Genomic DNA, 25,607 nt, shown 5'->3' with positions numbered 1-25,607 from the left:
CTCGGTCAGCACTTAGGCAATGCCCCCAGATGGTGTGGAGGGCACTGTGCAGCTAAACAAAGATGCTTTGTTAGCTGCGCCCTTCCCTCTGTAGCCCCGGCTACAATACAAGTGTAACCTGTTATGTTCACAGCATACACATAGAGAAGTTGGATAAAAACATAAAATGTTCTTGCTGGAAGTTGCAATGTAACACTACTTTATTTCTTAGAATTCAGAACGATAACACACAAGAACCAAAACCAGAGCAGACACACAAAGCAGGCTGCTCCCTAAAACAGAGAGGCACCACTCACTCCAGCTTATTCTAGGCTGGCTGGCTACAGACTGACTGCTGGTCACATGCCTCCCTACAGAGCTCCTGAGGCTGGATGCAGGACCAGGAAACCCTCCTGCTCTTAAAGTGATAGTTTGCAATTTCAGCACAGTCCTCAATATGCCACATAACCATGCTTCTGGAACCAGATCCTGACATGCTCATCTAAGCCAGTTACAACAAGCGTGGCTGAACTGTGCCACCACACAGCTGTTCCCACAACAGAGCCATGTGTCAGTCATGACTCCATATCCATGCTTTTCATGGTGCCATGCCTGCCTATGTTTGATGAGTGCATTCTGGGAAAATCTGGGCACCCATCCCATTGTACCTCGGCAGAAGATTATGTCTGCAGAACACACACACACACAGTGACATCAGCAACACTTGACAAGATGTAGAACAGAGGTCCTGACCAATTGTAGTTGTTCACACTCTTCTCTTGAGTTGCCTTTAAGAGCAAGTGCCACTTCAAAATCCTCTCCGCATTCGCACATTTCCCTGAGGAACACCACACCTCGCCTGCTGGCACATTTAACCCAGCTGATATGACTGGGGAAATCCATTCTGTCCATTGTGTGGGAAACGGATGTCCTTACACAAACTGTACAGATCTCCCAAGTAAAAGAGGGCTACCCCCTGCTTGGCTCATGTCTTATCTTCCACCAAATATTACATCTTTTAGAAAATGGCACCTCAGTCCCATGATGCCAGCTGATTCCGGATCACAGGGCTCAGGCTAATGGTATGTTTAATTGTGGTATAGATGCTCGACTGGGACCCTTCCACCTTGCAGGGACTTAGATGGGAGATAAGGAGGCAGCCATGTGCGTGCCCAGAGGCAGCAATTTAAGGGCTGAGTAAGTTTAGGCTCCTACAGGATTTTGTGGATCACAGTGCAGCCAGCCCTGGGACTTAGGTGCCTAAGTACCTTTTGTGGGCCTGGGCCTATATGTACATAATCACTCTGATCCATTTTTTTCTCCTCTCAGTCCTGTAGAGCTAACACACCTATGGGGAAGTTCACTGCATTCTGTCCCCACTTCCATATCCGTGAAATAAAACTGCAGTTCGCATAACTTCTTGCTAGGTTTTCTTATAGCATACAAAGACTACACAACAGCTGTAGGAGAGGAAGGGAAGAATACCACTCTATGCAGGTGAAACTAGAGGGGAGTGTCTTAGGGAGACAGAAGGCAATTTCCTCCACATTAGCTTCAAGAATTTTAAGAACTTCATAAAACAAGTATTAAAGAACACTAGGGCATTTCCGGGCAGCATTTCCACTTTAAAATGCTGCTCAGGGATTATATGAGGATGTCATGGTTTCTGGTTGTTGTTATTATGAGGTCCCTGCCAGCAATCTAACTGCGACTGGCCTAAGTTACAATAAACATTCCTTTGAAATCCCATTAAAATACCCAGCTGCCACTTCTGTTCCATTGGGACCTGAATCTCTGGCCTTTTTGCTTTGACATGGAAGCAAAGATGACTCTAAAGACTTGGATCAGTCATAGTCTGCTGTAGCGCTGAATGGTACAAGAAGAAACCAGCTCCCCTCTAACTCTTCCCCCTCCTTTGCACTAGGCCTCTTGACTCAATCTTTCATTGCTCATTTGGAAATGGAGAGGTGCAAGGTTTATCCTGGAATCTGGTGCATTACTGAAATAGGTTCCTTGTGTGCATGTCCCCTCCCTGCCCTGAACTGTGATTGCAGGAGGTGTTTTTGTCCTGTCAATCTTGCTCGGATCCTGCTGAACATTCCTAGAGAGCTTCCCGCCCATTAAAACGAATGCAAAGATGTCCAGGCAGAATCAGCTAGTCTGGCAAGAGTGGGTTCCCCTGGTGTTTCCATGTTGCTGATGGCTGCTCCCTGCAGAGGCATCGAGGCAGATGTGGTGGGCAAAGGGATGTTACCTCGCAGGAACGTGCCTGGAGCGCTGCCATTCACATCACTCCCCGGGTTGGCAACATTAAGGGCACTGTTGCTGACTGTCCACAGACAGGGATAGTGGCTAGAACGAAGCAGTGTAAACCATAATAGAACTTAAAGAGGTATTTCAAAGTAGATTAACATCCCACCCCACCCCCGTCCCCATGGCACAACATGGCAAAGTAAAGTGCATTACCCAGTATTGGCTACTGTGATAGCATACCAGACACAGCAGACCATTGGTCTCAACTGGCAACTCCTATGTGAAAACCCAATAAGAACCAGGGCTGGTTTGGGGGAAAGGGGAGGAAATGTGAAGCTAATTTTGAAATTTGAAAAGATTTATAGTTCTAAATTTTGAAAAAAGTTCCACTAGCTTGGCAGCTGATCAACAAAGGAGAGGACTTTTTTTTTTCAATGTTTTCTCCAGTGACTTTCAGAATTTTAAAATTAAAATCTTCATCCAAACTTCTAGAACGTTTCAACTTCTCTGTTAACAGTACTTGATATCTTTGTAACATCTTATGAACTGGATTTCACAGTGCCCCGGAGAGGCAAGTATTATTATTCTCATTTTACACAGAGAGATTAAATCCAAAATATTTCAGTGTCAACTAATTTTGGATGCCTGAGTTTGTGTGTGTTGAAAGAAGACATTGCCTTTCAGAGCTGCTGAACACATGCAGCTCCCATTGATTTCAGCTGGAGTTGAAGGTGCTCAGCACTTCTGAAAATCAAGCCAGGATTTTCAGGTTGGGCACCCAGAAAATAAGGAACCCACAATTAGTGAATACTTATAAAAATGCAGGCGTGATTTTCTTGGGGTCAATCACTAAAGCCAGGCATAGAACTCAAGAGTCCTATCGTCCAGTCCCATTTATATAGCCATTGGATCAAATGCCTTCCTATTGTTGGAAGGAGAATCCAGATGTCCTGACTCCCATTCCTACACTAAGTACTGGCTCACACTCGCTCCTCTCCTTCCCTTGACTAAGTATTCTCTTTTAAAGGTTAAAAAAAAGACTGACAGGACCAACTGTGCACTAGATAAAGGGTGGGGATAATACTAATTACCATTTATTTAGTGCTCTACATTTTCAAAGAACAGCACAAAGATTAACTCTTTAGGCCTCACAAAACCCTGCTGGTAAACATTATTGTCCTCATTTTACAGATTGGGAAACTGAGGTAAAGTTATTTGGGTAAGGCCATGCAATGTGGCGGTGGCAGAGCTAGGCTTGGCTGGGAAGTCTTGAGTTCTAAACCTTGTTCATGCTTCCAAGCCATGGTGCCTAATCATAGTGAAGGAGAAACTGCTGGGCTTGTCCCGTCTCTAATATCTATGGTTCCACTGTAACCTTACCTAGGACCAGCAGTGGCAGTTCCCTTGGCATGTGGTACTGAAAGCAAGTTGGCATGTGGAGTGGATGGTAAGGAAGTCCAGCTATCGTGTCCTGGAAACATCTGCACATTATTGCTGGAGCTCTCAATCAGATTCCCTTTGGAGGAAACACAAAAGTTTGGTGACTATACCAAGTTATTGCAAGGCAATAAAGGAATGTAGAAAACAGGCAGGACTGAGAGAGAATCGAATTGGCTAATAAAGGCTTCTCCCCATAGGCTTGAGACGACAAGCACACAGGGAAGAAAAACTTACTTTACTCATGTTTCCTTCACTTAAAAAGTGAATCAGAACACTCATCTGGATGGCAGAGCAATGGTAACAGGACCAGAGCTGGCTGAATGATTTTGAAAGGAACATTTTTCCATTGGAAAATGCCGTATTGTTGATATCAAAACTTTCCATGGGAACATGTCGATTTTGACTAAATTTTGTTTGGAAAAAAAATGGTGAGCATTTTGAAAAGGTTGATGTGTTCCATGCTGACCTAATCGCAACAGAATGGCTCAAATTTTCATTTCAGAATGATTTTTTGCTTAGAAATGTATTTTATATGATAAATAGAGCTGAGTGAATAGCTGGATGTCCCAGGGCTTCCAGGCTCATAACAGGACCAGAGCTGGGAAACTTGGTGGAGCTACTGTGGGGCTATGCACCCTGAAAGCTCCAAGGATCCAGGCTCTGGGCAGTCTGCCTGGTGGGTCTGCCCCGGAGCTGTGGAGTGGAGACCCTACCAGCCCAAGAGACCCAGCTCCAGCCAGCACGCGAGGGCTGGCGGGCTCCCAGGCACGGAGCTGTGGACAACAGAACACCAGCTGATTTCCAATGAAAACTTGCTTGCGTTTTGGCAATCTGCAAGAGATTTGGTGAAACGTTTTGGTCCAGACAATTGGCATTTTCCAACAAAGCCAAGTTTCAATGGAAAATTTCCAACCAGCTCTACTTATGACTAATATTAAAATTTTTAAAAAGTCAAAATCTGAATGAAATTTTAATTTTATCAAAAAATGAACATTTTGGCTGACCCAAAACAAAAATCAAAAATTTTGTTTTGTAGGAACTTTTGATTTAATTTTGTTTTTCATTCTGATTCAGAATGAAACCAAATTTGGAAACGTCAGCATTTCCCATGCAACAGAAATTCTGAGTTCTGACCTGCTCTGAATGGAATGTAGAACCTTTCGTCGCTAGCGTTGTCAGTTCAAATGCAGCCTAAGCCGATAATGAGCAAAGTTACCACCAGTTGCTGATTGTTCAATGACCTACATGAAACAAACTGATGCTCTCAGTCCCGTTCTTTGTGAACATGTATCCGTATCAGAGAAACTGCCACCATGATTGGTATTAATTGGCAGTCACAACAGGAAGATAAAGGACTGAATAGGACACAGTAGAGCACCTCAAAGAATTTTCAGGCAGAGGGGGCTCTAAAGACATATTGACAATACAAAAACCTGTTCCCAAATCAGCTCTTAACATTCTCTTAAGTGCTGCTTTTGACTCTGGAGGGACACTGTTTCATTACTTGGAATAAAAGGAAGGTCTGAAATGGTTCTGGGAGTTTTGATATAATTAATAAGAAGTAATTTAAACACAATTGCTCTCCTTTCATTCTCATCTATCTTCACCTACTTAGCCTTTGTGACATATCTACCTCTAACTTTTATACTTTTGTTTTCTGTGAACTGCACCTTTAAATTTCTGAATACTCTCCTTGTGTGTGGAGTTCAGGAACTATTTTGTTCTCAGAGTTCAGTGCAGACTGTTACAGAAGAGACACACACTGTGCTCTCTCCACTGACTTGTTTTTTCTTGCTTTGCTGTTTCTTTTAATGTAAGGAAGAACTGTGCAGGCAGTGTGTGAGGAGACATTGCAGCCTTACCCGTTGGGGAGTGATTTCTCTGCATGTATGAAGCAGGATATGGTGCAGCCCGATGCCCTCGAAGGGCTGCATAATGCTCACAGCCATGGTGGGAATGTGGGGCAGGCAGAGACAAAGCTCCTCCATACTGATAATTAGAGCTTCCTGCTGCACACACTGCATCTGCATTGGAAATCAACCAGCCACCTACTGCGAGGGGAAAGGAAGAAACAGGAAGCAAAATTAATAAAATTTGAATAAGGAGAGTAACCAGACTTCCCAGAAATGTACCCTGCCAGATTACAAGAATTCCAGACAGTAGGAAACCTGCTTGTTGCCTGGCGTTTGTTTTGTACCAAAGAATGAGTCCCAAGCCACAAAAAAGACATTTAGACACCAGATAACAATATTGCTAATGCTTAGATAGCATCTTCATCCCAAATGATCCCCAGCACTTTACAAATTTTAGAAAGGAAGCCGTTCACTCCCCCAGTGAAATGCAACCTAGGATGGAACATGGCAGCTTCTCATCAGCAAAGAGCAATACTACACAACAGTTAAGGCAGAATGTGAAGAATACTACAGAATTCAAATGAAGCGGGGGCAGATTTAGGAAAACAAAGTTAGTTGCCTACAGGTGTAATTTGGCCTGCACACAGAGTTGATGTCCTTACTCTTATGAAAAGTACTAGGGGATCTTTAATGAGCATAAACGGTCAGCACCTCAGTTTGCCCTCTTATTTAAAAGATGATAGCAAGGTACCAACCCCTTCAAAGTCTGCCAAGATTACAAAGCAAGAGATCTTGGCTATTAACCTGGCACTTCCATGTATTGATTGTCCACTCAGATTTTAGAGGGACACTTGTTAATTCAGAGAATTTTTCAAACCCTGGAGTTCAAATAGCCCAAGCAGAAGCATGTACCCTATGTTAGTTGTACATTATGTGTTATGAGCAAAATTCATACAGGCTACAAGTCAAATTTAATCCTCAGGGCCAGGGTAAACATCAGGAGATGGGTTTCATTTGTCTTTTTTTTTAAATGACACCATTCATGTAATTATAATTAACAGGCAATTTAGTTTTAGTCAGACAAATCAATACCTATATTGAATAGAAAAGGAGTACTTGTGGCACCTTTCTGGACAGTCTCTACGTAAAAGAATAAATGGACACAAATCAGATGTCAAGAATTTTAACATTCATAAACCAGTCGGAGAACACTTCAACCTCTCTGGTCACTCGATTTCTGACCTAAAAGTGGCTATTCTTCAACAAAAAAACTTCAAAAACTGACTCCAATGAGAGACTGTTGAATTGGAATTAATTTGCAAATTGGATACAATTAACTTAGGCTTGAATAGAGACTTGGAGTGGTTGAGTCATTTCACAAAGTAAAACTATTTCCCCTTGTTTATTCCCCCACCCCCACCGTTCCTCAGACGTTCTTGTCAACTGCTGGAAATGGCCCACCTTGATTATCGCTACAAAAGGTTTTCTACCCCCCCCACTCTCCTGCTGGTAATAGCTCATCCTAAGTGATCACTCTCCTTACAGTGTGCATGATAAACACCCCTTTTTTCATGTTCTGTGTGTATATAATTCTCCTCACTGTATTTTCCACTGAATGCATCCGATGAAGTGAGCTGTAGCTCACGAAAGCTTATGCTCAAATAAATTGGTTAGTCTCTAAGGTGCCACAAGTACTCCTTTTCTTTTTGTGAATACAGACTAACACGGCTGCTACTCTGAAACCTATATTGAATAGAGTTGTCTTCTAGGATCGCTTCCTGACCCCTCACTCCAACTTTCACTTCCCTCAAAAGCCACACAGAAGACTCATCTATTCCTTGGTCTGAGGAGAGCTGGATTTGCCTCCTTCTGGAATCCACCCAAACTGCACCTCAGTTTGGCATTTCTCTAAAGAATGATGTAACTTGACGCCTTTATGCCTATCCACAATGCTGAGCTCACTGCCTCTCAAGCAATTCCATATGCTGCACATCAATGGGTTACATATTCTGTAACACTCACCGTGTGCTGTACATACAATTACCATAGTTGCCAGCTACCCATATGTATGGTAAGGAAGACCGTGAACCTGGGGCCTTCTGGCACGCAAACAGATGGACCTACTACTGGAAATAAAGAGGCTCTTCTTCAATCAAACTGAAGTAGAAGAGTTTTATTCTGTAGGCCTCCAGACACTGGAGGGCCATGATGCACAAAACACCCACTATTAATACTGAGCAGATAGCTGTGACTTTCTTGTGAACTACTGAGCAAATTAAATATCTTCTTGTTGTTCGCTATGGATGGGACCTCATAATGCAGTCTGTTCATGGACATTTGTACAAACAATTTCATTAGTGAACAAAACAAGCAAGATGGGCAATCCAAAGTTCATTTAGAGATGGGAACAGAATTGCCAGTGTGACTGATTATAAAGTACATGGTGGCAATTAGAAATAATAATGGGAAATGAAATCAAAATAGTTTGTGGAATGGGCAAGAAGCAAAAAATGTCAGTAAAAATGTTTCAGTGAAAAATCTGGAAAGAAAACATTTTTCACCAATACCAGAGCTTATGAATGGAAGAAAAGCCAAATTTCAATAAAATAAGAACCACCACCTCTCCTATATTTTATGAATCATTCACCCAGCGATAACGATGGGACATTTGTAGGGATAACAAGAGTTTCCAGAGTTATACTACTAAACCAAAAAAAAAAAAGAATACAGCTTTGGAAAGGTTATAAGTCTCAAACTGCCAGGCTCAAGCAAACCTCTAAATACCGGGGATTATAAAGAAAATTTCCTTGTGGGTAGATTATCCCATAACTGCCTACTACAGGGTTTCTTGAACCTTCCTCTGAAGTATTTATAGTACTGGCTTCCATCAGTGACAGGATTCTAGACTGGATAAGACTAGTGACCATCTAGTCTAGCACATCCTATGTCCATAATAAGAACATAAGAATGGCCATACTGGGTCAGACCAAAGGTCCATCCAGCCCAGTATCCTGTCTGCCGACAGTATCCAATGCCAGGTGCCCCAGAGGGAGTGAACCTAACAGGTCAAGTGATCTCTCTCCTGCCATCCATCTCCACCCTCTGACAAACAGAGGCTAAGGACACCATTCCTTATCTATCCTGGCTAATGGATTTATCTAGTTCTCCATGAATTTATCTAGTTCTCTTTTAAACCCTGTTATAGTCCTAGCCTTCACAAGCTCCTCAGGCAAGGAGTTCCACAGGTTGACTGTGCACTGTCTGAAGAACTTCCTTTTATTTGTTTTAAACCTGCTGCCCATTAATTTCATTTGGTGGCCCCTAGTTCTTATATTATGGGAACAAGTAAATAACTTTTCCTTATTCACTCTCTCCACACCACTCATGATTACATATATATCTCTATCATATCTCCCCTTAGTCTCCTCTTTTGCAATCTGAAAAGTCCTAGTCTCTTTAATCTCTCCTCATATGGGACCCGTTCCAAACCCCTAATCATTTTACTTGCCTTTCTCTGAACCTTTTCTAATGCCAGTATATCTTTTTTGAGTTGAGGAGACCACATCTGTACGCAGTATTCAAGATGTGGGCGTACCATGGATTTATATAAGGGCAATAAGATATTCTCTGTCTTATTCTCTATCCCTTTTTTAATGATTCATAACATCCTGTTTGCTTTTTTGACTGCTGCTGCACACTCTGTGGACGTCTTCAGAGAACTATCCACGATGACTCCAAGATCTCTTTCCTGATTAGTTGTAGCTAAATTAGCCCCCATCATATTGTATGTATAGTTGGGGTTATTTTTTCCAATGTGCATTATTTTACATTTATCCACATTACATTTCATTTGCCATTTTGTTGCCCAATTACTTAGTTTTGTGAGATCTTTTTGAAGTTCTTCACAGACTTCTTTGGTCTTAACTATCTTGAGCAGTTTAGTATCATCTGCAAACTTTGCCACCTCACTGTTTACCCCTTTATGAATAAGTTGAATAGGATTGGTCCTAGGACTGACCCTTGGGGAACACCACTAGTTACCCCTCTCCATTCTGAAAATGTATCATTTATTCCTACCCTTTGTTCCCTGTCTTTTAACCAGTTCACAATCCATGAAAGGATCTTCCCTCTTATCCCATGACAACTTAATTTACACAAGAGCCTTTGGTGAGGGACCTTGTCAAAGGCTTTCTGGAAATCTAAGTAAACTATGTCTACTGGATCCCCATTGTCCACATGTTTGTTGACCCCTTCAAAGAACTCTAATAGAGTAGTAAGACATGATTTCCCTTTACAGAAACCATGTTGACTTTTGCCCAACCATTTATGTACTTCTATGTGTCTGACAATTTTATTCTTTACTATTATTTCAACTAATTTGCCCAGTACTGACGTTAGACTTACCGGTCTGTAATTGCCAGGATCACCTCTAGAGCCCTTTTTAAATACTGGCATTACATTAGCTATCTTTCAGTGACTGGGTACAGAAGCTGATTTAAAGGACAGGTTACAAACTATAGTTAATAGTTCCTCAATTTCACATTTGAATTCTTTCAGAACTCTTGGGTGAATACCATCTGGTCCCGGTGACTTGTTACGGTTAAGTTTATCAATTAATTCCAAAACCTCCTCTAATGACACTTCAGTCTGTGACAATTCCTCAGATTTGTCACCTACAAAAGGATGGCTCAGGTTTGGGAATCTTCCTAACATCCTCAGCCATGAAGACTGAAGCAAAGAATTCATTTAGTTTCTCCACAATGACTTTGTCGTCTTTAAGTGTTCTTTTTGTATCTCAATCGTCCAGGGGTCCCACTGGTTGGTTAGCAGGCTTCCTGCTTCTGATGTACTTAAAAAACGTTTTGTTATTACCTTTTGAGTTTTTGGCTAGCTGTTCTTCAAACTCCTTTTTGGCTTTTCTTATTACATTTTTACACTTAATTTGGCAGTGTTTATGGTCCTTTCTATTTACCTCACTAGGATTTGACTTCCACTTTTTAAAAGATGCCTTTTTATCTCTCACTGCTTCTTTTACATGCTTGTTAAGCCATGGTGGCTCTTTTTTAGTTCTTTTATTGTGTTTGTTAATTTGGGGTATACATTTAAGTTGGGCCTCTATTATGGTGTCTTTGAAAAGTGTCCATGCAGCTTGCAGGGATTTCACTCTAGTCACTGTACCTTTTCATTTCTGTTTAACTAACCTCCTTATTTTTGCATAGTTTCCCTTTCTGAAATTAAATGCCACATTGTTGGGCTGCTGAGGTGTTCTTCCCACCACAGGAATGCTAAATGTTATTATATTATGGTCACTATTTCCAAGCGGTCCTGTTATAGTTACCTCTTGGACCAGATCCTGTGCTTCACTCAGGACTAAATCAAGAATTGTCTCTCCCTTGTGGGTTCCTGTACCAACTGCTCCAAGAAGCAGTCATTTAAAGTATCGAGAAATTTTGTCTCTGCATTTCGTCCTGAGGTGACATGTACCCACTACAAGAAGGATGTGAAAAAATTGGAAAGCGTCCAGCAGAGGGCAACAAAAATGATTAGGGGACTGGAACACATGACTTATGAGGGGAGGCTGAGGGAACTGGGATTGTTTAGCCTGCGGAAGAGAAGAATGAGGGGGGATTTGATAACTGCTTTCAACTACCTGAAAGGGGGTTCCAAAGAGGATGGACCTAGCCTGTTCTCAGTGGTGGCAGATGACAGAACGAGGAGTAATGGTCTCAAGTTGCAGTGAGGGAGGGTTAGGTTGGATATTAGGAAAAACTTTTTCACTAGGAGGGTGGTAAAGCACTGGAATGCGTTACCTAGGGAGGTGGTGGAATCTCCTTCCTTTGAGGTTTTTAAGATCAGGCTTGACAAAGCCCTGGCTGGGATGATTTAGTTGGGGATTGGTCCTGCTTTGAGCAGGGGGTTGGACTAGATGACTTCCTGAGGTCCCTTCCAACCCTGATATTCTATGATTCAGTATGGGGATAATTGAAATCCCCCACTATTATTGAGTTCTTTATTTTGATAACCTCTCTAATCTCCCTTAGCATTTCAGTCACAATCACTGTCCTGGTCAGGTGGTCGATAATAGATCCCTACTGTTATATTCTTATTAGAGCATGGAGTTACTATCCATAGAGATTCTATGGAACATGCGGATTCATTTAAGATTTTTACTTCATTTGATTCTACATTTTCTTTCACATACAGTGCCTCCAGAGGGTATCTAGTACTTAAAAGTGAAAAAGCCTTCCAGTCTGCCAGACCTATTAGCACAACATTGAAACTGTTAAAAACCCATTCAAGTGGTAATGAAGCCATTTAACAGGCATTTGCTAACCCCAAGGTATATATGGTCAGTTTCTGAATTTACTAACAAAAACAGTTGTGCATTACTGTAATATTTACTCAGAACATGTTAGCCTACAGGACCTTAGTTTAAAATTTGCTTTTAAAAATATTTCATTAGTGTGTTGCTGAAGATTATAAAATCACATCTCTAAAAAATCCTTGCATAGATTTTTAGATGCACAATCTGAGTATTCATCTTTAGCCTTAAATGCTTGGATCTTCAGACATAGTTTTTTAAATAAATCCTTCAAAAGATCACCCTTATCTAAAATACACACGTTTCAGAGTAGCAGCCATGTTAGTCTGTATTTTACAAAAAGAAAAGGAGTACTTGTGGCACCTTAATTTGTTAGTCTCTAAGATGCCACAAGTACTCCTTTTCTTTTTGTAAAATACACATGTGAGCCTGGGCTGCCGTCAGGCATAGGGGCACCAGTTTAATAATATTGTATAGGGCCCCATAAATCCTAAGGACGATCCCGCACATGCTCCTCTGCAGCAATCGGCTTTCCCCCATATCTTAGTTAAAACACTGCTCTGCAACCTTTCTAATGTTAAGTGCCAGCAGTCTGGATACACTTTGGTTTAGGTGGAGCCCATCCTTCCTGTGTAGGCTCCCCCTATCCCAAAAGTTTCCCCAGTTCCTAATGAATCTAAACGCCACCTCCCTACACCATCCTCTCACCCACGCATTGAGACCCTGCAGTTCTGCCTGCCTACCTGACCCTGCGCGTGGAACTGGAAGCATTTCAGAGAATGCCACCATAGAGGTCCTGGATTTCAGTCTCCTTCCTAGCAGCCTAAATTTGGCCTCCAGGACCTCTCTCCTATCCTTCCCTGTGTCATTGGTACCTACATGTACCACAACCACCGGCTCCTCCCCATCACTACACATAGGTCTATTATTATATATTACATAATACTTCAAGTTCCCATGAGTAAAATTATGTTGGGAAACCTTACGGTGAGAATATGTCATATGTTGACCTTCCGAAACATTTTCGGGAGTATCCTTGGGATGGTTTCTGAAAGAGAAAATAATGAGTGGTTACGTTGTGCTGTATTCAAAGAAGGCAAAAGGGTTAGGGAAATGAAAATTGGAAAAAAAAAAATGAAAACTGAAAATTGTTCAATTTTAGGTTTCATCAACTGAAAAGACAGAAAGGAAAATGAAGATAAAAAAGAAATTCCACCATCTTCAACTGATCGCTAGAGAACTGTAGAAAGCTCTGTACTATCCAAGATGTGCAGTCAAGGAGGCAGGAGCCCTTGCCTCATTCCATGTGCAACAATGTCCCTGACTCTGTCATCTGCGGAGATTGAACCCTAGCGCTCTGGATCTAAGTACATGAGCCCTTTTTGTTTGAGTGAAAGGACCAAGGCCATTGACTTCAAGGCAGTAGTAGACTCAAACCTCTATACATGGTCCAGCCACCAGAGGGGGACAAAGCCATATTTTGTTAGCATGGGTGGCACATACAAACCATTTAAAGGTGACAAATAAATACACTTATTTTCGGACAGCGCATGTCTCTCTAACTTCTTAAATACAGTGATCTCCTATGGAGACTATTTTAATTAAATGGATCACACTTTACCTTAAAGGTATGGTAATTACAGTGTAGTTACATTGCAATTTCACTGTGGTTATGTTGATCTCTGTGGTTACTACTTATTCATATAACTGGATAGTTACATGAAATGAGAATATATGAGAACAATTAAAGTATAAATACAATGGAGCTAACATACCTAAAATCTAACACTATGTATATGAAATGCAACACTGAAGGGTTAATAAGAAGTACAAACAGTCAACCTGTTAAATTTCTATTTATATGAATTAGTAGTAATTATATACTGAAAAGCAAAACCAAAGATAACCATAATGTAATTATAGTAGTCTTATTATAAAATGTGACAAATAAATTATATTTCAGCATTTTGTATCAGCAGTGCACTCACCCATGTAGGACCAAAGTGTGATGACAAATACCGTGACGTAAATCTGACATTAACACCACTGACCTCAATGGCGTTACTTTGGATTTATAGCAATGGAAAGGGGGGTCAGGATTTGCCCCTTATCTTTCTCATAGTATTGTTACAATTTTAACTGTAACAGCAGCAAAAGTCATCAAGCTGAGCAAAAGTCAAACTCACCTTTCCTTTGCATCCAGGAAGGCTTTGGCAAAGGGATTATACTTGATTTTGAGAGCTGTTATCTTGGGTTTACAAAAAACAAGGCATGTTAGTGAAGGTAATTTTAACAGAGACTTGACATAGCATTGTCCAGCGTAAACTGAATGGACTCAGTTCTGCCTCAGTTAGTGAAACAAAAGACAGGCATTGTATTTACCATGTGGCTATATGTAAGCCAGGTGCATTGTGCGGGAGCATTGCTCTCCTCCGAAGCATACAGACATTAGTCACTGCCAAAGGCAGGAAAACTAGAACTGATGGACCAATGGTCTTATTCAGTATGGCAAATTCTGTATTACTGTGAATACTTCTCCCAAAGCTGCTGAATTGCATATAAATATGAATAATAGCTGTAGTGACATTAACTAGGAAAAAAGGGACAAGGGCCACCAACCTTCATGCTTCAGGGCACTGCCTGATTGCAGTTTGAGGTCAGGAAGAAATTTCCCCAGGGTCTAGTACAATAGTCTGGGTGCATTATAGGAGGAGTGGAGGGGTTATATTTTCCACAGAAATATCCAGCACTGGCCAGTATTAGAGACAGATGCTGGACAAGACAGAAAGTCAGTCTGTTCCAGCATGGTAAGGGGATGGGCTACTGTTACAGATAGACCAATCCAGTATGGCAGCAGGCAGAATACCAGACTAGCCTGACCACTCATCTGTACTCGTACTGCAGTCAGATTCTAGACAAGGTGGACCAAGGGTGTATTTTGTTCCAGCAAGGAGACAGAGTACTCAATTAGATGGGCCCTCAATCCGCTCTGGACCAACAGGGAGACAGGATGCTGGATTATGTTCACCATCGGTGTGTGCTGATCTGGCAGGTCTTAGGCTTTTAATATTTCTCATCAGCGATGACCAAATTGTGTGACATTATTACCCACCTACCTCTTCATTTTGATAAGCAGTGACAGCTATGAACTGAGTCTCCGGAAAGGAGCAGTTCATTACCATCCTATGTTGGCCTCCCACACGAACGATGTGAACCTGAGGCTCGTATTTATGCAAGGAATTCAGCATTATCTGCAGAAAACAAGGAAGATAGACAGAATTAATAGGCAGCAAGTTTAAAACAAACCAAAGGAAGTATTTCTTCACACAACGCACAGTCAACCTGTGGAACTCCTTGCCAGAGGACATTGTGAAGGCCAAGACCATAACAGGGTTCAAAAAAGAACGAGAAAAAAGTTCATGGAGGATAGGTCCATCAATGGCTGTTAGCCAGTATGGGCAGGGATGGTGTCCCTAGCCTCTGTGTGCCAGAAGCTGGGACTAGATGATAGGGGATGGATCACTTGATAATTGCCTTGTTCTGTTCATTCCCTCTGAGGCACCTGTCATTGGCCACTGTCAGAAGACAGGATACTGGGCTAGATGGACCTTTGGTCTGACCCAGTATGGCCGTTCTTATGGAGTGTCACAACTACATCAGTGATGCCCAGCCTGAAACAGCTGAAGAGCTACGTTTGTCACCAAACAGAGCCACAAAGGAATTATGAGTGATGACCTGACTTTGCCTTGTGGTATTTGCATCATGTCATTGATACTTGTTGTCAGTCCCATATTGAGGGGACATCACGTACCAACATCAATGTCAGCAGAGTGCAACCCCAATGTCAGCAGAGCTCTCCAGGGTCATTCTCTCTCTGATTCCACACTACCCTTTATCCCCTCCCCAATTCCTGGCTGCTGAAAGAGAGAGAGAGAGAGAGAGAAGGATTTCTCCTTTCCTCCCTCCGTTCGAGGATGGACAGGGACAGACTCCAGCTGAATTACATTAGATGCTTCTGATGCAGCAGTAAATATTTATATTTTGATAGTGCCCAAAGAAGACCCCAGTCAGAATGGAGGCCTCACTGTGCTGGAAGCTGTACAAACAGATAAGAGACAATCCCCACCCGGAGGTGCTTATGGTCTAAAAAGCACTGGGACCATGATCTTTTTCTGTGTTTTACAAAGTGCTGAACACACAAGGGGTGCTCAGTGAACAATACAATTATTTGTTCTTATTATAAAATACCTTCCTCCAAGGATCACATTTTGATTAAGAACAAAGAAGGGGAAGCAGAGCCCCAGACAGGGGATATGACTTGCCTAAACACCCAAATTTGTCCATAATTTTTTCCCACCCTTCAAAAATATCCTCCCTTCTGGGGATTAGGAAGGAAGGATGGTCTTATAGTTAAGATGCAGAACCAGAATGTGGCAGCCATTGGATTCTGTTCTTAGCTCCGCTACTGACACCCTGTATGACCTTGGGCAAAGCATGTCACCTGTCAATGCCTCTGTTTCCCCATCCATAAAATGGGGATAAACAATTCCCTACCTCATAAGAGTGCTCTGAAGCTAAATTTTAAGGTTTGTGAGGTGCCTAGATGAGCATAATAGAAATGACGACAAACAAATTAGAAATACTACAATAAGGAGATACTACTCAGGGCTAAGGTTAAAGTAAAGAACCTTATATTTATATATATTTATAGTTTGACAGAATTCGATTTTTTTATACCTATATATAATTTTGACAGATAATATTGATGTTTATTTTTAAGCATTTTTTCTAATTTTTTCTATATATATAATAAAAGTTCACAATTGCACAAAATTATGGGCATGACAGACAATGGGTGGGCGGGTCAGATGATTATTTAATGACCGTAGATGTTGAGATTTGAAAAATTAAAGCTTTATCATTATTAAAACACAAATTGTCAACATCACGTCAAACTATACAAAAATCAGTATCCTTAAATCAAACCCTAATATGTTCTCAAGCAGCGTTTTTCTTACTTTGCCTAGCTGCACGTTTTGATTATCATCGATGGAAATATTTTTTGTCAGCTTGTGTGTAGATGGTAAAATCGACATTTACTGATAAAAATCAAATCCTTCCAAGCCTAAATATTTACTTGAAAGAAATTGACTCCAGGCTGACAAGTAGCATCCAATATAGGAGTTTTGTACAAAACAAATATGCAAACAAAAGATCGTGTGCAATATTTTACTTTCAGATACATCTTGCAAAAAAACAGTCCAAACCAATTTTTCTGTTTGTATTTTTAAGGGGCTCAAAGTGAATGTCACTTATTTCTAGTACATGCAGTTTCCTCCCAAAGACCAAAGCTGACTCAATAGAATATTGATAATTATCATGAGGCAGAAGCAGACATAGTAATTATTTCATTTAGGAGCAGCCTTTTATTCTGGTATCTGACTCTTGCCAACATTCCACTTACACCAGAGAACATGGGGGAAAACAACAAAAACCTAATACCCACAACCATTTTTTCCCCTTTCTCTAAAGTTTTATGTAAAAAACCCAGCACACAAGACAAACTATGAAAAGCCCCGATGATTAAATAACCCACAGCACTCTCTATCTCTCTTAACATCAAGAAGTCCATTAAAATCTGAAAGTGCCAATTAAGACCTGTTTATTCCTGTTTACATTTGGGCTCCAGAGAATAAATGGCATCTGTGGGTGAAGAGAGCCCCTCTAATTGCATAAATGCACCCTTGATATTTCTTGATTGGTAGGTGCTTGCAATGGAAGACAAGAGGTGTATGGGAAACATCGTGCTGTACCTGCCCGCTTCCATTGAGCTTGTTGGTAAGTTTCACTTTGCTGAAGGAAACAGAGGCTTTCATCCAGTGCGCCCCGAAGTTGGGAGAGTCTGGGTGGATGTAGACGCAGCTGTGGCTTGGTGGCTCTGGTTTCCCAGCGGGCACCCATTCACCATTCACATACTTCCAGCGGTGGCCGTCGGTTGGGGCAAAGTCCAACAGGAAGGAGTACATGGCGTTGGGATCCAAACCTGACACACTGATCTTTAAAACTGGGAACATCCGTCTGTAGTGGAAACAGAAGGCAGAAGTGGGGAAAGCAACATTAGTCCTGATATAAAAGAGGCTTGTTGGTATGTTTCTGCAAAGACGCTCCCTGAGTTGCTCAAAGAACAAATTACCCTCACGGTGGCTGAAACAGAGATGATGTTAAAGGACTACCATCACTTTGTTTTCATTTCCTGTTGGTCAGTCAGAACCAGCCACAAAATGCTTTCATGTTTCACCTGAAATATGGAATTTCACCCCAAAATGACCCTGGTTGATGGGACCAGGACTGATAATATTGTCCTGCACTAATCAGACTCTTAGGGCTATCAACCTTATTCCACTGGAGAGGTGGATGGAAATCCCTACACCACAGTAGTACAGATCTAGAAGACAGCGAGAATTCAGATCTTACAATTGTAACATCTTGATTTGTAGAAAACTATTCAGAAATCATTCACACATCCCCATCTTTATCCCTCACCAGCCAATGGGGAGCCATAAACAAGATATACCAACACAGGCAGATTAAAATTCTTCCTTTACTACACAGACATTTTGGAAAAATCACTAACATGGGTGGGGTTCTTCAATCTAGCAGAGAAAGGTATAATACGATCCAATGGCTGGAAGTTGAAGCTAGACAAATTCAGACTGGAAATAAGGTGTACATCTTTAATGGTGAGAGTAATTAACCATTGGAACAACTGACCAAGGGTCGTGGTGGATTCTCCATCACAGACAAATTTTTAAATCAAGATTGGATGTTTTTATAGAAGATCTGCTCTAGGAATTATTTTGGGGAAGTTCTTTGGCCTGTGTTATACATGAGGTCAGACTAGATACTCACAATGGTCTTTCTGGCCTTGGAATCTATGAATTATATACGACGCTTGAAGGCACATATGCAACATACATACATAAGAATGGCCATACTGGGTCAGACCAAAGGTCCATCCAGCCCAGCATCCTGCCTTCCCACAGTGGCCAATGCCAGGTGTCCCAAAGGGAACGAACAGACCAGGTAATCATCAAGTGATCCATCCCCTGTTGCCCACTCCCAGCTTCTGGCAAACAGAGGCTAGGGACACCATCCCTGCCCATCCTGGCTAACAGCCATCGATGGACCTGTCCTCCATGAACATATCTAGTTCTTTTTTGAACCCTGTTATAATGGAATAAGGCAAGGCTTTAAAGCCACCTGCGTATCTGTACGGTTGATTAATGTGCACAGTGAATGAGGAAAACCATTTCAATTAAGGCCTGATCCAAAGCTCGTTGAAGTCAATGGAAAACTCCCATTGACATTGGTGGGCTTTGGATCAGGCCCTTAGTGCACAAAAATGCACACTTGTTGCATGTGCATCTTGAGCGGGAATTCATTCTACTGATGTCTAGCAAACAGCTTTGCATCATGGAATTTTTGTTTTCTCGTTTTATGTGTGGAGATTGTTGGTTTTTTTACATTGTATACATCATACGGTTTTACTTACACACACACACACACACACACTTTATCCATGTTGTAAATAAGCCTACTCTGGCCAGGGTCCCGCAAAACACATATTGCCCCCTTGTTTCACCACAGCCCCACTCATTAACACACTCCCCGCACCTACATCGTCACTCCCCCTTGAGGCCCACACTTCTCTCATTCAGCTTGTAAACTGTGAGATGCGCCAACTGTTAGCCGTGTCAGTGATACACAGAAACCTTTAAAAGCTGCGGGTGGTAGGCAAGCAGGGAGGCTGTGGTAGGGAGAGGGGCTGTGAGGGGAGCATGTTGGCAGAGAGTAAGGCTGGGGGTGATTGGGAGAGCGCAGGGGTGGGGAAAAGAGGATTTGAGGGCAGCACTCTGGCCTGTCCATGGGAAAGTGCCATGGTGGTGGAGTGGTGTTCTGAAAATGATCAGAAGGGGAAGCGAGCCTGGGGGTAGATGGTTGCGGGGTGAGAACTCAAGTTTCTGTAGGGATAATGCAGATCAGCACCGATAGCTGTCCATGGGAATGACTCTCCATGTTGATCCATATTAACGGAAAATCTGGGAAACGCACACAACCTCCTTCCCCCCACCCCCAGTTTACTTTGAGGAAAGGTTGCTAGACCATATGTCCTACCACTGAAAACCTTAGAAAGCAAGCGGTGAGGTTGAGAACAGGGGCTGCAAACTCTGCTTCTTTGTTATGTTTGGGAAAAGCTGTATGACAGGGTGATCTATGGGGTCAGTGGGAGGGGTTCTCCCATTGCTGTAGTTAATCCACCTCCTCAGTAGGCGGTAGCTAGGTTGATGGAAGAATTCTTCTGTCAGCCGAGCACTGTCTGCACCAGTGGTTAGGTCAGCATAGCTGCACCCTTCAGGGATGGTGATTTTTCACATCCCTGAGAGATGTAGCTATGCTAATGTAAGTTTTCAGCATAGACCAGCCCTTAGTCTCTGTGCCTCAGCTATAAAACGAGGATGATAGCACTTCCCTACCTCACAGGGGGGATATGAAGATAAATACTTTAGCGATTCTGAGAAACTCGGACACCACAGTGATGTCGGCGCTATACCTTAGATAAAACTTTTGAAATCAGGAGTTAAGGTATGGTTAGGATACTGAAACAGCTCTAACATAAATAGCAACAGAATAAAAACAGTGGTGAGCCTCACCGCATCAGCATCACAGCCCAGCTGTGTGTTTCGTACCATCAAGAAATAGGATTAAGTGGAGTATCAGTTTAACAACTGGTATGTCCAGCACCTTCTTGCAGTAATCAGAGTGCAGATGCCCCAAGGAGAGAACAGATGCATTAAACCCCAGAAATGAATGGTTGATTTAACTGAGTGTAGACAATGATATTGTACTACAAAAACATATTGAGTAAGGTCTTTTATGAAAGCTTGCAATGTTCTGAACTTGATGGTCATTAGGAGATGTGTGTACACACCACGGTTAGGAATGTATGTATGTGTATAGATAGAAAGCGGCAAATTGTAACTGTGATGCAACTTGAGCATCACCGCACAACAGGGCCTAGAAGCAATCAGGCAGGCAGGGGCTACCTCCCAAGCCAGCTGTGTACATGAATCCAGCTTCATGTACCCAGCCATTGTCCAGCCTAGAAAAGGACAAAGGTGAACCATTAAAGCTAATGGAAAGACTTTGAGACAACTGGGGACAGGGGTGCAAGAACAATTTGTATAGTGGGGGTGCTGAGAGCCATTGAACCAAACTGTAAACCCTGGATATGACGGGAACCACTTCAAGCCAGGGGGCGCTGCTGCACCCCCAGCACCCCTAGTTCCAGCACCTATGACTGGGGATTTCCCCAGTCTGAGTAACCATGAATTACCCTAGTCTGAAAGAAAAAAAAGGGGAGCAGGGGCAGGGAAGCCTTTTAAAAAAGAGAATTGAAACTGAAGTTTTCATCCAGAAACTGAGAGAGAGTTGGTTGGCAGGTGCTGTCCATGAAACACTGGACGCTCCTTATGGCTAGGGTGTACACTGGGAAACTGTTCAGAGGCACAAGGAATCTTGTATTAGACAAGGAATTTTATCGAATATGGAAATGGAAAGCCTGAGGTTGCATCTTTCTGTTTATTTTCTGTGTAACTTGTATGTTTGTTTCCCTTCCTCTTTCATCTTTGGAGCTGTGGCTTTTCTATTAAATAAACCTTTTGTTTAGTTTTACCCCAAACAAGTTTTACCCCAAACCACGTGGAGTGTGCATGCCAAAATAAATTGCTGTCTGAGAGCTGCATGCCTTCATTCATGCTTTCCGCCGGGAGGAGCCAGAGGGGGAAGCCCAAGTGCGTGGAATTCATGAAGGAGAGATCTGGGGAGTCTCAGGACTGTTCATGTCACCCTGCAGGGAAGAACGAGGCTGGTGGAAGCCAAGGTGAGACCTTGTGCTTGTGGGCAGGCGACTGGTGTCAGGGGTCTGAGCCATCGCATCACAGCATAAAGACACCCCAGGATACGGAGCAGGCAGTGACAGAACTCCTACCTGGGCTGTGAGATCCCCAAAACATCACATGTATCTACCTCTACCGTCTGTGATTCTCTGTATACTGCTATGCCAGTTACATTATTATAACGGAGCATCACATTGTATCGGATACATATGTCAGCTATAGTATCAATGTCTCTAATTCTGATATTCACCGTGGGCCCTTGAAGTCACTATGATTCAAGCACGTTTGGAGAAACATCAGTGCCTACTGGAGACTAATCTACTAGACCTTGTTAAATTGTACATGTCATAGAATCATAGAGTTGGAAGGGACCTCTGGAGGTCATCTAGTCCAACCCCCTGCCCAAAGCAGGACCAATCCCAACTAAATCATAATGTCATAATTGTGCTGCTAAGTCCTAAACTTTAAGGCCATGCAGCCTTACATTTTTCTGGTTCTGTTCGGAGCGCTGCCTTTGATTTGGTAGATGACCCTGGCCAAGTCACTTCACCACACTGGGCCCCAGTTTCCCCAGATGATAACACTTACTGATTTGATGGTGTGTTGTCAGGATTAATTTGTGGGCGTTCATAAAGCTCTCAGGATGGGATTTTAAAAATTGCTTTGTGTTCCTCCCTTTGAAGTCAATGGGGGTTTTAACATAAACTTCAATGGCAGCAGGGTTAGGCCAGTGCCAGGAACTTTTGACACTCCCACCCGAAAAGCCCATCACAAGTATTTTCTTGTTATTTAAGATTCCCCAGCCTGCAAAAGGCCATGAGTCATAGAAAAAAAGCTCCACCAGGTCTCACTTTGTCTGTCCCCTTGGATTCTTCAGGGCCTTATCTATATTTCTCCAGCTTGCACTCTGGTTTTAATTAAAATACACTTTTAGAAATGCAAAGAGAGGTCTTTTTACAAAAGCCTACATGATCTTATAGTAACAGCCCCAAACCCTCTAATAACATAACTGTGCTTAGGACCATAAACCATAGACTACTGTACTTTAGCTTATTTATAAGGCAACTTACGTTTTCTATTATAGAAGGGACCCAGTCCTGCTTCCACTGATGTTAGTGATAACTCTCATTGACTTCGGGGGGGGCAGGATCAGGTTGATAATGAATGCAGAGTTTAGAACAAAGCAAAAATATTGAGAATTTGATCAGTGGAAAGCTATCCATAGCCCACCCAAAAGTAACCATGAACACTAGGGTGACCAGACAGCAAGTGTGAAAAATCAGGACAGGGGGTGGGGGGTAATAGGAGACTATATAAGAAAAAGACCCCAAAATCGGGACTGTTCCTATAAAATCGGGACATCTGGTCACCCTAATGAACACCTGATCATAACAGACCCATCGACCTCACTCTTCCCCATGGCAAAAATAGTTATCCACACATACTCACTTGTATGCTTTACCTCTGGTAAAATACTATTCTGTGTAGGGATAAGCAGTATAGTCTACATTGATTGTTTCCCAGCTGGTCTACAAAAGGAAGTTGTATTAGTTTAACTGAGGGTGTGATTTGTAACCGATTTAGTTAAATCAATGCAAAGCCCTTTTATTTGAGTTTAAACAGGCTTGCCTGGGTTTGGCTTAAGTTGATTAGGAAACAGTTTAAGACAAACTGAAATAAGCCATTCTTACAGCAAAACAAATGCCCACACAGGTGTTGGCTCTGCTTTAACTACATTAATTTAAAAACCAACTGAATTTAAACAGGCACAACTTCTGAATGTAGATGAGGCCTTAGAAGAAACAGATGTCTGTTTCTCCATACAGGTCACTACTGGGAATGAATCCAATACTAGTGTGGTATCAGTTCAATATCTGATAACTCACGAATATCAGCTGTTTTTGCAGTGGGATAGGCTTCCTGAACTAATAGATCTTTTTGATCCCTATCTGCTATGATCCATGACAGGTGCTAGCAGCTCGTACCACAGTTCAGCCGATGTCCCCTGTTCTGCATCAGAAAATTGCTGATCTTAATCTCTTTCTGCAAGATTGACACACATCACCCCTTCCATTTGGCTTTTTCTCCCTCTTTGTTCCAATCCTTCCTTAATATGCATGTCTTCTATGAAATCTCCCAGTGACAATCCAGCAAAGGACGAACTGTGTGCTCTTAAAAACAGAAATCTCTGCCCTGCTTTGTGACTGGACCTTCCTCTAATCACCCCTATGTGTCACACATCTAATGGCACGGTCTGCCCAGTTTAGAGTGGGAGTACCTTGGGTGGACAGTCCTCACTCCCAGCTCAGCAGAGCACTAGACTTTTCCACTCAGTAAGGCCCCAGCTTTAGCATTGTCCCCTCCTTTGCATTTTGTAGAGTGCCACACACACTGATTGTGCCCAGCAGCTAAGAAGAATCATGAGCAATGCAAAGGACACTATTTTGACTTCCTAAGATCTTGTAAATAAATCATTTACCAAAGTTCCAGCCAAGTTTCCAAGTTCTCTGCCAAAGACGATGGAGCAGCAGCACTGCTGAATCTGTACCACACCAATATGCTGCCAACCGGCTTGTCTTGCACCCATTTCTAGCATAAATTGTTTATACGGCAGTGCATATCAGGGCAACAAAGACAGGAGAGAGTGTGGCTGGGTCAACAGGTTGGGAGACATGAGTTCTAGTCTGAGATCTACTACTGACTTGTGTGATCTCAGGCAGGTGACTCACTTTCCTCAGCTGTAAAATGGGGATAATGACACTGCTCTGCCTTTGTAAAGCACTTTCAGCCCTACAGACGAAAAACTACCATCTAAGCACTGAGTATTATTATAAGCGGTGTTCAGAGGGAATAATTTGTAAAGCCCTTGCAGTGGGGTTGGGAGGTGGAACTATCCTTCCCCTGGGAAATGTTCTTTACTATTTTGTTCAGTCCCAAGACAATAAATATCTTCTTGCAGTGTCTCTTACAATCAGGGCTAAAAGGGCACAGGGATAGTTTGTCAGTATTCAGAAAGGAACATGAACCCCCTCCTTAGTTTGTAGGCTGTCTCTGAGACTGCCTTTCCCTCCCTGCACAGGATATGTGGATGCACACACAGCACTAACAACATTATACCATGGCTACAATTTTCTTTAGCCTATGTAAACAGCAGTTGATAATATTCCCCATATACCGTAGGATACGCTAATTACACTGGGGACAGTACAGCACTCACCTGCCGTTCTTGGTCACAATCATCTCATTAGTGACTTCCCTGAACCTCTGCCACAGCGCAGCCTCCTCCAAGACAACCTGGAGTTGTTTCTCAGTCGGGTCCCCTCTGTCTCTGCCAGCTTGGAGCTCACTCTCCACGACATTGAGCAGCCTGGATACGGTGCAGTCACTGGGCTTCTTACATCCCAAATCAGTCATGGTGTACTGTCAGAAACTTCTCAGCTGGCTTTAAAAAAAAAAAAAAAAAAAAAACCCTAAGCATACCAATTAATTAACCACACTAACAAATCTGCTCTCCCTGATCTTTGGCCATCTACTTGTTCTTCCCCCCTGGAAGTCCCAATGGGACAATGACACGAGTGTGTTAAGGTTGACACACATGCACATACAAAAAGAGGACTATCTCCTAATTACTCATCAAGTCAGGTGGGAGGCAGCCTGATTACACAATTGGCTGCCTCGGAAGAAGAGTTCTCCATCCAAATTAATGGGCTTTTATCTTTTTTCAATCTGAAGTGGGTCTAATTGTTCTGCTTGAGAACCAGGTTTCCATTAATGAAAATTGTTTCATTTCCAGACTGAAAGAAT

General features: G+C 42.3%; 1 protein-coding gene across 1 annotated transcript; it reads right to left on the bottom strand.

The window, feature by feature from the left end:
• Positions 1-1,915: 1,915 nt before the first annotated feature.
• TBX19 (T-box transcription factor 19) lies at positions 1,916-25,233 on the bottom strand. Its single transcript, XM_074947251.1, has 8 exons — positions 25,021-25,233; positions 17,661-17,925; positions 14,964-15,098; positions 14,034-14,095; positions 12,834-12,895; positions 5,535-5,723; positions 3,613-3,748; positions 1,916-2,331 (listed from the first exon to the last, which is right to left on the bottom strand). Exons 1-8 carry the CDS (start codon positions 25,215-25,217, stop codon positions 2,100-2,102), a joined length of 1,278 nt encoding a protein of 425 aa, XP_074803352.1. The 5' UTR covers positions 25,218-25,233; the 3' UTR covers positions 1,916-2,099.
• Between the last annotated feature and the right edge of the window lie 374 nt (positions 25,234-25,607).

Source organism: Natator depressus, chromosome 1 (genome assembly GCF_965152275.1).
Source record: "Natator depressus isolate rNatDep1 chromosome 1, rNatDep2.hap1, whole genome shotgun sequence".
Taxonomy (NCBI): Eukaryota; Metazoa; Chordata; order Testudines; family Cheloniidae; genus Natator; species Natator depressus.
The sequence above is the reverse complement of the archived record's forward strand: the minus strand, read 5'-3'. Positions and strand labels throughout refer to the sequence as shown.

What these genes read in the sequence shown, in the direction of transcription:
- TBX19 (XM_074947251.1), bottom strand. Translation starts at nt 25,217, where the DNA reads ATGACTGATTTGGGATGTAAGAAGCCCAGTGACTGCACCGTATCCAGG. An exon ending in ATTGTGACCAAGAACGGCAG is followed by an intron (nt 17,926 to 25,020) that starts GTGAGTGCTGTA and finishes TTTCCACTACAG; the next exon opens with ACGGATGTTCCCAGTTTTAA. An exon ending in ACATATGACATATTCTCACC is followed by an intron (nt 5,724 to 12,833) that starts GTAAGGTTTCCC and finishes TTCCCCTCGCAG; the next exon opens with TAGGTGGCTGGTTGATTTCC.